This window comes from Bidens hawaiensis, unplaced genomic scaffold, assembly GCF_021521415.1.
Source record: "Bidens hawaiensis isolate Kalapana, Puna unplaced genomic scaffold, B.hawaiensis_p1.1 tig00046309_1, whole genome shotgun sequence".
In the NCBI taxonomy this organism is placed as follows: domain Eukaryota; kingdom Viridiplantae; phylum Streptophyta; class Magnoliopsida; order Asterales; family Asteraceae; genus Bidens; species Bidens hawaiensis.
Window position 1 is genome coordinate 119,196 of NW_027498273.1, and position 15,265 is coordinate 134,460.

The following is a 15,265-nucleotide window of genomic DNA, read 5'->3' on the forward strand; positions in this document are numbered from 1 at the left end:
TGGCTAGTCTGTCTTGATTAGATGCTTAATTAGTTTGTAATCCTTTATTTTGATATTTTAATAAATTCAACAAGCATTCCAAAAGATATAGACCCCAGATATACAAGAAAGTAAGTCTTATCATAGTTATCATATATACAGAATCAATTAACCAGAGAAGCGTAGACTATGGCGATTTTTACTACACCTAGCTAGGTTCATCTAATGGTTGTGTTGGCCCTATCTTTGAATGTCCCTCCCAGTTCACTGCATGGAAAAGTTAAAAGTTTGATAAAATTATCTTGAAATAAGTATACACTATTAGAGGACCCATGCATTAGACATGTTGGTTAAAAAACAGACTAAAAAGACCCGAACCTCTTTGCCAGTCCTATTACATTCACGCCCCATAATGCAACACAAGTGTTGCTATGATATGATACCATTAACTCTATTGAATGACATCACTCAAATTAAAACAGAACAACAGTGTTTCTGAGATGTATCATCACAAAATAAAGAAAGGGTAATCAACCAACCCATTGAATGTCTAAAAACAAACACACTGAAAAAGGATTGTAACTTGCAAGTGCAACAATCTTTATTAATTTGCAGAAAGACACATCTAAGTATCTTTCTGCAACTTCTCAAGTCCGAACCGCTTCCTCAAATGCTGAACAAGGCAAAGACATTTGGCATCTCAGCAAGAGTCTTGGACACACTCTCGTTGTTACGGATGCGCTGTTGAGCCCACGCGAACAACTTTGGACAAAAACTTGTTTATATATGTATACAAATAGAAAAAAACATCTAGTTATGTGTTTCTTTTTTGTATATTATAAGTTCTATTCCTTGATTCCATATTTCTTACGCATGTATTGAACAAAGCCGAATATTTTTGGCAAGTCTGGGAGAGAGTTAGACACACTCTCTTTGTTTTGAATGCATCGTTTAGCCCACGCGATCAATTTCGGGCATTCATGGTCAAAGTTGAAGTTGCCATATGTTTCATAGGCTTGAAACCATGAATAAAATGGGATTAAAGATACATCAAGGTACCCAAAACTTTCACCACCAAAGTAAGGTTTGTCTCCAAGCTCTCCTTCAAGCAATTTAAGGCAGTCCATGAACTCTTTCCTTGATGCCTCGTGTTTTTCACCTTTTGTTGTGTACAAACCCATTCCAGTTTGGTATAGCTGCATACATTGTTTGTATGTAAAATTGTAAACTTATACAAAAGATTACAAATTCAAGAGATGAAAACAAAATATAATATCTACTGGTATTATTTAGCGGTGAATCAAGTAGTCAGGGCTGGCCGTGAGAATTCACGTGCCCCGACCGAGCTAGAAAAAATTTGCCCCTTAAGCCTTAACGTACTAAATAATGTAAACACATTTTTATATGCATATAAAGTTATGACAATAAACATAACAATTAGCAAAAATCATGGTATCAGAATGAGTTTATGACATACTGAATAGGCTAATAGCTAACCAAGGATTTGTGAAGTTCTCCTAACATTCTTGATAGCAAATTGATGAATCAGCTCTTCGCAACTTATGCCATCTAATATTCCGTTTGCTAAAGTCATTATCGCCAACCCGCTAAGTCTTTCTTAGTCATTGTAGATCGTAAATAATATTTCAATAATTGTAATTTCGAAAAACTCCTTTTTGCAAATGCTACCGTGACTGCTGGTGTTCGAAGTAGACTTTGTTGTTATCCCGCTTATCGTTTCTTGTTTTTATTTATTTAACTTTTATTGATTAATTTAAACAAATGGACCTTTTTCAATTTTTAATGGCCTATAAGTTTTTTGGTAATTAAAAAAATTGGGTCTAAAATGTGTTTGAATATTACAAAAATAGTGGGATTATAAGCGTTCGGGTATTTTATATATATAACATCGGAAATTTTCAAAAAAAATTGTGCCCCCGAAAAAACGCGTGCTCGGGCCAAGCGCCCACATAGCACACCCTTAGAGCCGGGGCTGCGTGCAGTGATCGATTCTAACGAGAGGCCACGGCACACACCAACGGTAAAGCTTGGATGAAATGTGGGGGGGAGCTATATAAGAGTCGCCCTTGCGCAGGCCCGGCTCTCACCTCATACAGGGCTCCGCCGCCGTGTCATGCCCGATTCCGGCGGTGGGCACATAATTTTTATAAAATTTATATGTATAAAACATAGCTTATACTTATATAAGGCCTAGTTTTATACAGAGGGCCTAAAGTTTATCCAAAAGTCCAAATATAAACAAAATATTGGATTATAGAGGGACTAAATTTATCCAAAAGTTCAAATATAAACAAAATACTGGATTTGGACTCTTCTAATTTCTAAGAGATTAGTGACATATTTGGCCTGACAGTTGATTTAGTTAATAAATTAGGCCTAAGTTTTAATAGTAATAGTTAGGGGGTGTTTGGGATTCCTTATTTTCATCAACTTATAACTTATAAACCTTTTGAAAAGTTAATAAGGTGTATAAGGTGTTTGGCAAACCATAAGGCCTTATAGATTTTAACTTATGGAGAAGGCAAAATAAAGGGGTTTTGAAAAGTTAGGAATTTGTAACTTACTAACTTAATGGGTTTGATTTACCTATTCCACCCTTCTAACCCTCAAACCCATTACACTCCTTTTAAAAAATAGCGTCCTTTTTAGTTATTTTGGCTTTCCCCAACACATAAGTTAATCCAAACATTTTTTTCAAAGTTTCTTTTAAAATATTCATAAGTTAATAAGTCATTTTTGTTAAAAGTCCTTTTTCTCTTAAATAAGCAATCCCAAACACACCCTTAATTGATAGATAATTTGCACTCATGATAAATAATTTTTATTTGTGTATGTTGTTGCTACAATAACTTTGTTTTGTTTATTGTTGTATTACAATTATTGTCGATCTTTTAAAAAAAAATTATAAAAGGCCCATTTTCCATATTCATGTTGGTCACTCGATCAGTTGCCGCAAGCCCGCAAGCATGCATACTTGTGGGGCATAGGCGCTTTAGGTTCTAGTCAATTAGGCTTCGACCCACACCAATCAAGCCCATTATGGTTTTTGGCCCATACTTCAACTTAGAGTTGTTCTAGAAAGCTTGCACAACGATTTATTTGTAAACGAGCCAAGCTCAGTCGTTAAGAATGCTTTTTTTTTCTTGAAATGACGTTAGACATAGTTAATGAAACTCTTTGTAATAATCTTGTTCAAATCAACAAGAATCCAAAGACAACCAATCAAGATAATTGAAAGTTACCTTCTTGTCAATGAAGTCGGCCCAAAACTTAGCACGAGCCTTGGCATAATAATCAGAAGGGAACAATGGAGCTTTATGGTTCCAAACTTCATCTATATATTCGACGATGATGCTAGATTCACAGATAGGTTTGCCGTTGTGGATGAGAACGGGGATCTGCTTGTGAATGGGATTGGAGTCCAGTAGAAGCTGGCTCTTGTTCCTCAAGTCTTCTTCTTTGTACTCGTAAGATAGACCCTTTTCAGCAAGAGCAATCTTGACCCGCATACCATATATGCTCGTCCAGTAATCAAGTAGAATCAGTTGTTCTTGTTTAGCCATTGTTGGGTTCATGGTCATATTCACCGAGTGTTTGCATAGGCGTCGACCAAGATTGTTGATATCATAGGGAAAGTGTGGATATATGATGTGTGGACTTGAATTCAGAAACAGGATCACCATCTTGTTATGTTTGTCCTTTTTGTTTGTGACAGATGTACGTTAATACTTTTAGTTTGTTCCTTTTCAAACATAACCGATTTTATATACCTAAGAAATTTTATTTTATTTTTATTTGTCTGATTTCTCATTCCGTCAAACGCACTTCTCGTAAGACGTGTTATATCAAGTGATAGTGAAAACGATGCCACGTGAATTAGATTGTTTTCAGAGTTTATTAAGTCGAATTTGAATTTGAAGGTTCCTAAGAAACTTAATTTTTATTTTTATTTGTCTAATTTCTCATTCTCATTCTGTCAAACGCACTTCTCGTAAGACAACGTGTTATATCAAGTGATAGTGAAAACGATGCCACGTGAGTTAGGATTGTTTTCAAGTTAAATAAGTCAAATTTGAATTTGAAGGGTTGGGGACCGTATTCAAATTCGACTTGACTTGTGAATAGAAGTTGGAACAAGCCAATTCTGATAAGCTTTTCGAATTCGAGTCGAATTCAGGTTAATCCAAGTTATTCGAACAAGGCTAAATATTTCAAAAAGAAAATGTGAGTAGTCATGGAGCCTAACACATGGTAACCGAACCAGCCCAACCCATTTGCTAGTCCTATTACAAACACACACCATAATGTAACACAAGAGTTGCTATGAAATGATGGCATTAATTTCATTGAATGACGTCACTCAAATTAAAACAGAACAACAGTGTTGCTGAGATGTCTTAAAAACTGTAAAAATAAAGAAACCGTAATCAACCAACATAATGAATGTCTAAAAACAAACACTCTGAAAATACAACAAGGATTGTAACTTGCAATTGCAACAATCTTTATTAATCTACATAAAGACACATTTAAGTATCTTTCTGCAAGTCTGCAACTTCTAGTCGTCAAGTCCGAACCTCTTCCTCATATGCTGAACAAAGTCAAAGACCTTTGGCATCTCAGGAAGAGTTTTGGACACACTCTCATTGTCCCGGATGCAGCGTTTAGCCCAAGCGAACAACTTTGGGCACTCGTGCTCAAAGTTGAAGTTCCCATAGGTTTCATAGGCTTGAAACCATGCGTAAAATGGGATGAAGGATATATCAAGGAACCCTAAACTTTCACCTCCAAAGTAAGGTTTGTCTCCAAGCTCACCTTCAAGCAATTTAAGGCATTCTATGAACTCACTCCTTGCTGCTTCATGTTCTTCCCCTTTTGTTGTGTACAGCTTTCTCCCACTTAGGTAAAACTGCATTTTCATACACAAGATTATACAGTTTTGTTACCGGATACTAGTCAGGAGATATTTACCTTAATTGTCTATGTAATTACCCTAATTGTCTATCTTTACCTATATAGATGTGTAAATGAGCCAAGTTGCTCGTAAGCTGCTCGAGACCGACTCGCAAAAAGTACCAATAGAGCCGAGCCTAAAAATAAGTTTGTTCAATAAATGAGTCTAAGCCTGAGATTCACTTACCGAGCTCGAACCTACTCAGTAGCCTAAGCAAGCCCAACATAATAATAATAATAATATAAATTATCTGTTGAGCCCGAGCTTGAAAATCAAGTCATAAGCTCTAGAAACAGGACTTTGATTAGGGGTGCAAACAAGTCGAGTCACTCGCGAGCTACTCGAGCTCGGATTGGTTAAAAGCTCGAAACAAGTGAGCTCTTTCGAGTTCAGTCCAATCCCGATTCTCGAGCCTCAATTAAAGCTTGTTAATTTATTGAACCCGAGCTCGAGGTTTGTATGGGAATCTCATTTAACAGCATTGAGTCTTCACGAGCTTACTGTATTTTTAAATTTGATATCTTTTGAACTTCTATGTATTAATTAGTAAATACTACATAGCCGAGCTCAAACCAAGCTTTGACTTGTTTAAAGTTTTTCTCAAAATATATAATAGTATACATTAATAAAAACTTATATAATTTAACTAACAAAATTAGTAAACGAGCAAAGCCCTAGCTTGAAAAGGCAACTCATGTGCTGAGCTCGAGCTTAAAAAAAAAAGAGTTCAAATGAGTCTAGCTCAAGCTCTCGTAAACCAAAACAAGCCAAAGTCAAGCTCGGGCTCGGCTATGCCGATCAAGCTAAAGCCTAGTCAAACTCGGGTACTACTCATCTACGCTGCCCCTACTCTTATAAATAGATAATTTTTGTCGGTTTGTTCAATTTGAGACACCCAAATCAAAGTCTTTACAAGTACTATTCCACCATAAATAGTAAAAGTTTACCTTGTTGTCAACGAAGTCAGCCCAAAACCTAGCACGAGCTTTAGCATAACAATCCGAAGGAAACAACGGAGCTTTATTGTTCCAAACCTCATCTATATATTCAACGATGATACTAGACTCGCATATAGGTTTGCCGTTGTGGATGAGAACCGGGATCTTCTTGTGAACCGGGTTGGAGTCCAAAAGAAGCTGGCTTTTGTTCCTCAGATCTTGCTCTCTGTACTCGTACCGAATACCCTTTTCGGCTAAAGCTATCCTTACCCTCATGCCGAACATGCTTGCCCAGAAATCAAGCAGAATCACCTCTTCTCCTTGTTCCGCCATTGCTAGGTTCAGATGGGTGGAGTAGGTGCGTGTGTATGAGTGGTGTTCTTTAATTTACTATATGTGGCGTTAGAGGTGCACAAATCGGTTTTTTTAAAAAAACCGGTTCGGTTATTAACCGACCGGTTTTTTTCGTCCTGGAAAAAAACCGGTTCGGTTAATAACCGGACCGGTTAATAACCGGTTTTTGTGCATGAAAACCATAACCGGTCAAACCGGTTACGACCGGTTTGTGAACCGGTTAATAAACCGGTTTTTTTATTAACCGGTTTTTTAATAACCGGTCTAACCGGTTTTTTTTTTTTTTTTTTTTTTTTAAATAACCATTATTTTTTCACAGTATAAACAAACCGGTAACTACAAGGCAAACCGGTAACTACAAGTATTAAATCGTTATCGCATATTCGTAACTCAAAAATACATAACTTTCATTTATAGCTTTTACATTAAAAATACAAACATTAAATCGTTATCGCATATTCGTAACTCAAAAATACAAACATTAAAGAATGCTTAGACACGATTACATTAACAACTTGCTGTTTCTTACTCATTATTTTCATCGCTACCCGATCCCGAGCTATTCCTTAGGTAATCGTCGTACGCGGCTTCTTCATCGGTCATTGGTTGAGTGTGTCCTTGATTGACCTCGTCTTCATACAAGCCCGCCTCATAGTCCATTTCCCCCTCGAGTGAGCGTTGATGTTGTGCCCTATCTAAAGCGTCCAAGTAATCCTTGTAGCAAATAGACATCTCTACAGCTGGTGGAGTGAGTCGAGTCCTCCTAATCGATATAACCCTGCCAGAAACAGAAAAAGCAGACTCCGAAGCTACCGTGGAAGCTTGGACCGTTAGTAAATCTTTGGCCATGGCGGCGAGGATCGGAAACTCATCCTCCTTACCTCTCCACCAAGCCAGCAAATCAAGACTTCTAAATTCATCTGGAGTCATGTGTTTCACAAAGTTGGTACCACCATACCTTCCAAGTTCACTGCTTGGGGTGTTTACCTTTTGACGTTTACCGGCGTCTTCCCAAATCATGTAGTACATCCCCATTTCAAGGTCGGTTTGGGATTGGGATTGGGCAACAGCTCTTAACGAGTCATGAATTTGGGAAGACGACCCGTATTTTGTAAGGTAAACATCATACATGTTAGACAAGGTGGTGTTGAAAGCATTCTTTAAAGTTTGGTTATAATAGGGGTTTTGATCGTCGTTTAACTCTAGCTCATCACAAATTTTTTCTATTAAAGCTTCAACACCACCAACATTTATGCAAGGGTTTAACGCAGCAGCACATGTCAAAACAGCGGGTAGTTGTTGAAAATATTTTCTAAATTTTTCTTTCATTTTTACACCCATATCAAAATAAGGTGCACCCCTACAATGAAGTTCACTCAACTTTGTGCACATGACAGCAATTTTTGGTAAAGCAATGGGGCTTGTTGGATAGTAAACCCCGGATAAACTAGTTGTGCAAGATTTAAAAATTTGAAGGACCTCCGTAACGATCTCAATCAATAACCAGTTTCTAGGATCGTACGGTGCACATTTACCCCTACTTGACATTATTTGATGAAACGCAATTAGTGATTCTTTTTGTTGGATGGCTTTCTCAAACATATCACAAGTCGAGTTCCATCTTGTTGGACAATCCCAATTGGGCCCCAACCATTGACAATTAGCTTCATCACAAAATTTTTTGTATCTTGAAAATGTTTTATTGTTGCTAAAAACATCTCGTAACATTCTTTTAAAATTGTTTCTTTGCGTTTCGATCACGTTTAACCCATCTTGCACGGCCAAGTTGATAATATGTGCAATGCATCGGCTATGAAAAAACGCTCCATCACAAATAGGTTTATACTTTAATTTTAAATGGCCAACCGCGGCCGTATTGTTGGACGCGTTATCAAACGAAATTGAAAAGATTTTATCTTCAATCTTGTATTGTCGAATGACTTTATCCAAGAGTTTAAAAATATTTCTACCCGTGTGCGGGTAATCAAACAATTGAAACGCAACGGTTCGTTTCATCATTTGCCACGACCCGGGGTCAACCCAATGAGCCGTCACACAAATGTATGAGTCGGGCGAACCATTAGGTACCGACCACACATCCGTTGTTAAGTTTACACCAGTTTGTAAGTTTGAAAAGTATGAAATTAGTTCGGATTTAGCGTTTTTCCAAGCTTTAAGACAATCTCTTCTAAGGGTCGAACGACTTACGTGTTGGTAGCGTGGTTGAACATACTTTTGCATCATCTCCGTGAATTGAGGGTTGTCGAAGTGGTTGAAAGGAAGTGTATTTTGAATCACAAAGTTTGAAAACTTTTGACGTACCGCTTCAAGGTCGTACGTAAACACCGTTCCTTGATTCGTCATCTCCGGCTGCGAACTACTTCCCGATTCGTCCTTCAAGGCCTTGCAAAAGGGCCTTTGTACATGCGCTCTTAAAGTGGAGTTTGCATCTTTGCCATAAAACTTCAAACAATGTTTGCATCGAGCTTTTTGGGTACCGTTAGACATTTCGCATAGGTCGAAATGTTGCCAAACATCTTGGTTTCGTTTCGTGGGGATGACCCGAACGACCGTTTCTCCCGTGTTCGAGGCACCCATGTTGACGGATGAAGCAGCACTTTGGGAGGCCATGATAATCGACTACGAAATAAGAGCGTATGGAGTGGTAATGTGGTATAATTGAGCGTGAGATAACAAAATAATCGCGTATGTAATAAACGTTTAGAGCGTTTGGAGTTGTATAATCGAGTGTGATCTAACCAATACCCAACCTAAGCTATATATAGATGTTTGTGGGGGTAAAATGGGGGAAAAAAAAAAACGGTCAAAACTTATAAAAAACGGCTATATGGCCGTTAATCAACGGGAAAAAACCGGTTTTTAACCGGTTAACCGGTTTTTTTATAACGGTCAAAAACCGGTTTATAAAAAAACCGGTTAACCGGTTTTTTAAAAAACCGGTTATTAAAAAAAACCGGTTTTTTAATAACCGGTTATTAAAAAAAACCGGTTTTTTTTATAACCGGTTATAAAACCGGTTTTGGCTCCAAATTGTGTAACCGATATATAAACCGCCGGTTTGTAAACCGGTCAAACCGGTTTACAAAAAACCGGTTTTCTTAAAAACCGGTTTCCGGTTTAAACCGGCAAACCGGTTCGAGGACCGGTTTTTTTGACCACCTCTATGTGGCGTGATTTCAGGAATATGTGACGAACGTGTCGTTTTGGTTAATGCCAACATATGCCTCGTGATATGAATATTTAATTATTTACACGTTTAGCGTGTAATTACGTGGCACTTTCTTATCAAAACAAACATAACTATAATTGTGGTGTATGGCGGTGGTGGGCTTTTAACAGCATCCAAAGACCGAACATGAACCGAGATGATCCGTGACATGATCTCACTTAGACCCGAAAACAGCCAACCCGAACGTGCCAAGTTAAAGTTTAAGGAACATATATATGCATCATCAAACAAACAAAGAACAAAATAGTCATGTAACTAATGCCATATTAACCAAAGAGTAGGAGTGAGTATAAATCGGGTAAGACTTACGAGACTTGAACTGGTTAGTTACAATAGAGTCAGTCACAGGTTCTGATAATATCACTGAATGGGTCCGGGTCGGTCCTAGGTTTCGCGGGTCTAGCCATTTTCTCTTTATATAAACCGGGTAAGGCTCGCGAGACCCAAACTGATCAGACCCAATTATTTACAATAGGGTCGAGTCCTAAGTTCCGAAAATACCACATTTAATGGGTCGGGTTTAGGTCTGGCGGGTCTAACCCGTTTTCACACCCCTAGCCAAGAGGCCTTTTGATTCAGTGACATTAGGTGAATTTCATTCAATCTGGCGGTGATGGTTCAAACTTCATTACGGGTATTTAGGTGGATTTTAAAAATAATGTAGAATCAGCAAGTGTGTGATATTATTTTTATTTATTTGATTTTAATAATCCTTATTAACTGGTATTGGCCGATAATAATCCCTATTTATTTTATCACCACTGGCGGTCTCAAATTTAAAAAAGTTGGCCCCTAATGGTCCGCCGTTAAAAATGACTTAACGGCGTTATACTTTTTTCCGAATTTCAAACTAATTTTTTAGGGCTTTTGATCGGAAGGAAAATACAAGTCGATTGATGTAAAACTTAGCTCGAAACGGTGATCCAGACGACTTGATTTTTGTTAATTGTAAGTTCAAACACCCGAATTGAAGCGTTGTTTCGTCGTTTTAGAGCATCGTTTCGAACGAAGTTTTAAATCAATCGACTCGTATCCTCCTTCCGATCAAAAGTCCTAAAACATTAGTTTGAATTTGGAAAAAAGTATAACGCCGTTAAGTTATTTTTAACGGCGGACCATTGGGGGCCAGCTTTTTAAATTTGGGACCGCCAGTGGTGATAAAATAAATAGGGATTATTATCGGCTAATATCAGTCAATAGGGATTATTAAAATCCAATAAACCTATTTTTTTTTTATTTTTTTTTTTTGGGGGGGGGGCTAATATCATATTAGGGTGAAGTTAAAATATGATTCTAAACTGTCGCTATCTAGTCAAAAACAATATAAATCAGTGTCCTAATCATCTTAAACAGGCTAGGGTAAGCAGGGCATCAAACCACGAGAAGTATGTGGTCAATGTAAAGTGAAATTGATTCATAACATTATGAAGTAATTCATTTAAAAGTGTTGATCACACTAGCAATTGATTGGTTTTAATAATGAGCAAGTAATTAAGCAAATAGTTGATCAATAAACAAACAAATCACACCCGGGAATTCAAGTAAGCAAACTAACAGTAATCTCATGCAACCTAACAGATTAATTATCTCGTGTCAACTACAGACTGACTAACAAGTTAAACCTTAGGCATCCACAATCACTAACACACGGCACTGGCTATCAAGCGGTTCCTGTCAGTGTGACTCAACTAAGCACAATCGTATGCTTCCCTGTAAATAACCAGTTACTAGTCAATACAGTCCTACAAGCAATTATTATAGCAAACGAAAAACTAATCATTCTAATCGACAAAAACCTAAACCGACTGAATGCACGGACATACTAAACATCAATACTCATAGATTAACATCAAGACAATTACAATTAGTTGTTCTAGTACATGAGAAATAAACTGAAATATTACAAACTATACATCCCGGGTATGATTCAAAGGGTCTAGCCGCGTCTCAGCATCTCTCGGGCTTCGATACGAATGATATGGAGCATATATATGACCTTGAGATGAATGGAGATGATGGTTTTCTCCCTTGCTGCTTTTAATCTTCTCTGGAAACTGATTAATGTCGAGTTAGGTCGTCAAACCGTATTACAAATTAAAACCCTAACTTTCCCGACTGTAGGACACATCGCGTAGCGCGATGGACCCTTCCACTGGTCGCGCTACGCGATGGACCGAAGTCAACATTTTTATTATAGTTTAATGGGTATCACGTAGCATGATGCCATGTCTTCCACACCCATCACGTAGCGCGATGGGTGCTTCAGTCAGCCTCTTTATTTTACCATCTCGATTCTCGTGCTGGACGTCCCGGGTCTTCATCCCATGCTCGTACAGATCCAAATTAGCCGCATTAAGTACATGTAACCTGAAACACAATAAACACGTATGAAGTACCAAAGTTCCTAACTAAACAGATAAAACAACTAAGTTAACGAGCTGAACTATATACAATTAAACCGAACATCAAAATACAAAAGACAAAAAAAATGAGAATGGTGAGAAGGAATCTAATCCATTAATCTTATATTTGAATGGTGGAGATTAATTTAATAAAATAAATAGACGAGAATGGCATAAAGGTAATAACCCACTTTTGTTGACTTTCTCTTTCCACATGCAAGGCACATGTCAATTTCCCCATCATTTTATAACGTCCACAACTTTTTCATGCAACATTATTTTTTTAAAAAAAATTACCATAATAACAAACGTTTTTTATCTTTAATACGAGTATCATATTGTTATATAAAAATAAAAAACAATTAGTGTGTTTTTTATATTGTGTTATTGGTTGTTCAATATGATTTTTAATTGGGTTTTTTTATGCATTGTATTATAGATTTTGGGTATTGTGTTATCAATTGATACTCATATTAAATATAACAATTAAAACAAAGATTACGTCATTGTGTCTTTTTGTTTGTCATTGTGTCTTTGTGCTCATCAGTTGTCTTTTTACTTATCATTGTGTTTTAGTTATTGTGTAATATGTAGTTTCCATTGTGTTTTACGTTTCAAGTCATTATGTTATATGTTTTAACAGCTGTGTATTACGTTTCAGGTCATTGTGTTATATGTATTCATCATTGTGTATTACGTTTCATGTAATTGTGTAATATGTATTCATCATTGTGTTTTATGTATTAGATAACTTGTTATTTTATCATTATATTTACATATTATTATTACACAGACGTATTATTAGCATTAAAAAAACACAATGATTACTTGAAAGACACAATAACGAAAAAAAAATAACAAACAGAAAGACACAATGACGTATTTTTTTTTTAATTTTTATATAACAAAGTCATACTCATATTAAAGATAAAAAAACGCTTGTTATTATGGTGATTTTTGTTTTAAAAAACTAATATCATATGAAAAAGTTATAGAAGTTTTAAAATAATAGTGGAATTGGCATGTGACTTGCGTGTGTGAAAAGAGAAAATATATACTATTACGTTTATACCCTTTTACCTTTGGTCCCCGCCTGACACATATCAATCAATTATGACTTCTCACACTTCTCATTTCTGTTGAAATTTGTAGAATAACTCAACCCTATCATATTATAACATCAACCCAACTATTATACAAAAAGACAACTATCAGCATATTGTTATACCTAATAAATGTTAGGTCGCGTGTTCTAAGCTTTTCTTATTTCATCTATGAAATATTGTAACTTAAATTTAATAATTTATATGTAATTTCATATATTATCTCAAATTATCGTTTAATAATCCATAAATCTTTATTATTATTACTAATTATTTTTAACTTTTTATTCGAGTTTTGTTTTTCTAGTAACAAATATCAGTATATGCAATTTATTTAAGATCTTCTAATATTTTTATTTTTGAGCATTATGACACTGAGCCCATAAATATCTTTTCCTTGGCACAAACTAAACCCATAATACTTGGACCACAGATTATTTATCTGGGCTTATTGATTTTTGTCTAAAATGCAATTATGGATAGAGATGCACAAATCGGTTAACCGTTAACCTTTTTTTTTGCGGGAAATAGTCGGTTAGACCGGTTAATTGGGTCGGGTACTAATCGGTTTTGATAAATTAATAAAAAAAAATCGGTTAACCGGTTTTGAGATCAATAATATAAACCGGTTACTAACCGACAGTTAGGATCGGTTAGTATCCGGTTAGGATCCGACAGGTCGGTAACCGGTTAGCTTTTCGGTTAGAAACCGGTTAACCGGTTTATGTGTGCACCTCTAATTATGGAAATTAATTTGAATGGCCAACGAATAAAGCTCAACCCAGGGTAACCCAATGGCAAACGTGACCTAATACGCCACCCACCATCTCCTACTCTAGGGAATACCCACTTCCCAAAGGCCCGTTAATTGTAGTAAAACCTGGTTGTGATCGAATTCAAAAATGTGATATTATGACTTCTGACCTGATCTTTAATTTTTTTTTCAAAACTTTGGTTGTATCGATTTTGGTTTTTTGGTTTGCCTTCTGGTTTCGATTATTTTGGTTTTGTCATTTGAGTTTGAAAATTTTGGGTCAAAAAAAGTTCGTCCAAAACATTATGCCTAATCATGTTGTCAATTAATAACTAATTGATTATTATACATTTTGGGTTAAATGCATATTTATTAAACTCTGATAAATTCCTTATAATAAAAATCTATAAATTTGGTTGTTTTTCCGATTTTATTACATGCAAAATCCCAAATGTAAGTTCAGTTTTTACAACAAAAACAGAATCGTTGGGTTTTTGTTTCGGTTCAATTTTTCGATTTCATGCGCACCATATTAGTAGATACTTCAATGTCATTTAAAATCATCACAACTATGAAAGTCACAATTGTATATAGCGCGAGCTGATGTGCTCTAATTTTGAATGGGTTAAGCAAGGCACTTGGTATCATGTTGAACTTTAGGAACTTCACTATGAGATTTCAAGTGGGTGATAGTGTTTAAGGGACTGAAATTCTAGCATGAAGTTGTAGTTCTCGAGGGTTATATTTGTGAAAAGAAATATGGATCTTTGCGGCTTTGTGTTTTTTGTAAAATACACAATGAAGCCATAGTTAAGAATTGTTATCCTATATCTCAAATTGAGGAGTAACTCGATAATTTAGGAGGTGCTATGATATTCTGTAAGTTGGATCTGAGTTCAGGGTATCATCAAATTTTCATGAACGAGGATGATATTCAAAATATGACTTTTAGAACACATCAAGGGCTCTTTGAATTCATGGTTCTTCTCTACAATCTAACTAATTCACTCGTCATGTTTCAAGCACTTATGAATAAAGAGTTTAAACATTTGAGCAGAAAGTCAGCGCTTATGTTTCGGTGGCATTTTTGTTTACAGACAAGATAATGCTTCACATGTATAAGATCTTCGTCAAGTACTTGTGATCACGAGGCAACATCAAATATTTGCAAAGCGATCCAAGCACCATTTTGGTGGTTCGCATGTCGAGTATTTAGGCCACATCATTTCCAAATATGGTGTAGCTACTCACCAATAGATAGAAACACTAATCCAATGGCTAGTACCAAGTACAATTCAAAAGCTTTGTGGATTCCTTGGCTTAGCGAGGTACTGTCACCAATTCATTAGATCTTTTGGCACCTTGGCCAACCAATAGTCGTGGTTAGCAACGATGCAAGGGTATATCTATGATCACCTCCTTGTTGTATATGCCTATTCTCGAGTTCATGGTATGGCGCCCTTTACACCATGCTCATCTCCTTATTGAACCACTATTGCTAGATTGTATG

The 15,265-nt window shown here is 36.3% G+C and overlaps 2 protein-coding genes across 2 annotated transcripts; both read right to left on the reverse strand.

Moving 5' to 3' along the window:
• Nucleotides 1–696: 696 nt before the first annotated feature.
• On the reverse strand, nt 697–3,603 carry LOC143596377 (putative glutathione S-transferase). Its single transcript, XM_077075165.1, has 2 exons — nt 3,243–3,603; nt 697–1,175 (listed from the first exon to the last, which is right to left on the reverse strand). Exons 1-2 carry the CDS (start codon nt 3,579–3,581, stop codon nt 825–827), a joined length of 690 nt encoding a protein of 229 aa, XP_076931280.1. The 5' UTR covers nt 3,582–3,603; the 3' UTR covers nt 697–824.
• Nucleotides 3,604–4,414: 811 nt separating this feature from the next.
• On the reverse strand, nt 4,415–6,246 carry LOC143596378 (putative glutathione S-transferase). The gene is made up of 2 exons (XM_077075166.1): nt 5,902–6,246; nt 4,415–4,909 (listed from the first exon to the last, which is right to left on the reverse strand). The coding sequence occupies exons 1-2, from the start codon at nt 6,223–6,225 to the stop codon at nt 4,559–4,561; spliced, it is 675 nt and encodes a 224-aa protein (XP_076931281.1). The 5' UTR covers nt 6,226–6,246; the 3' UTR covers nt 4,415–4,558.
• Nucleotides 6,247–15,265: the final 9,019 nt, after the last annotated feature.

Bases quoted from the DNA above. Each gene is read 5' to 3' on its own strand.
- LOC143596377 (XM_077075165.1), bottom strand. From the start codon at position 3,581: ATGACCATGAACCCAACAATGGCTAAACAAGAACAACTGATTCTACTT. The intron at 1,176-3,242 runs GTAACTTTCAAT...CAATGTATGCAG, and splicing joins CCGACTTCATTGACAAGAAG to CTATACCAAACTGGAATGGG.
- LOC143596378 (XM_077075166.1), bottom strand. From the start codon at position 6,225: ATGGCGGAACAAGGAGAAGAGGTGATTCTGCTTGATTTCTGGGCAAGC. The intron at 4,910-5,901 runs GTAAACTTTTAC...ATGAAAATGCAG, and splicing joins CTGACTTCGTTGACAACAAG to TTTTACCTAAGTGGGAGAAA.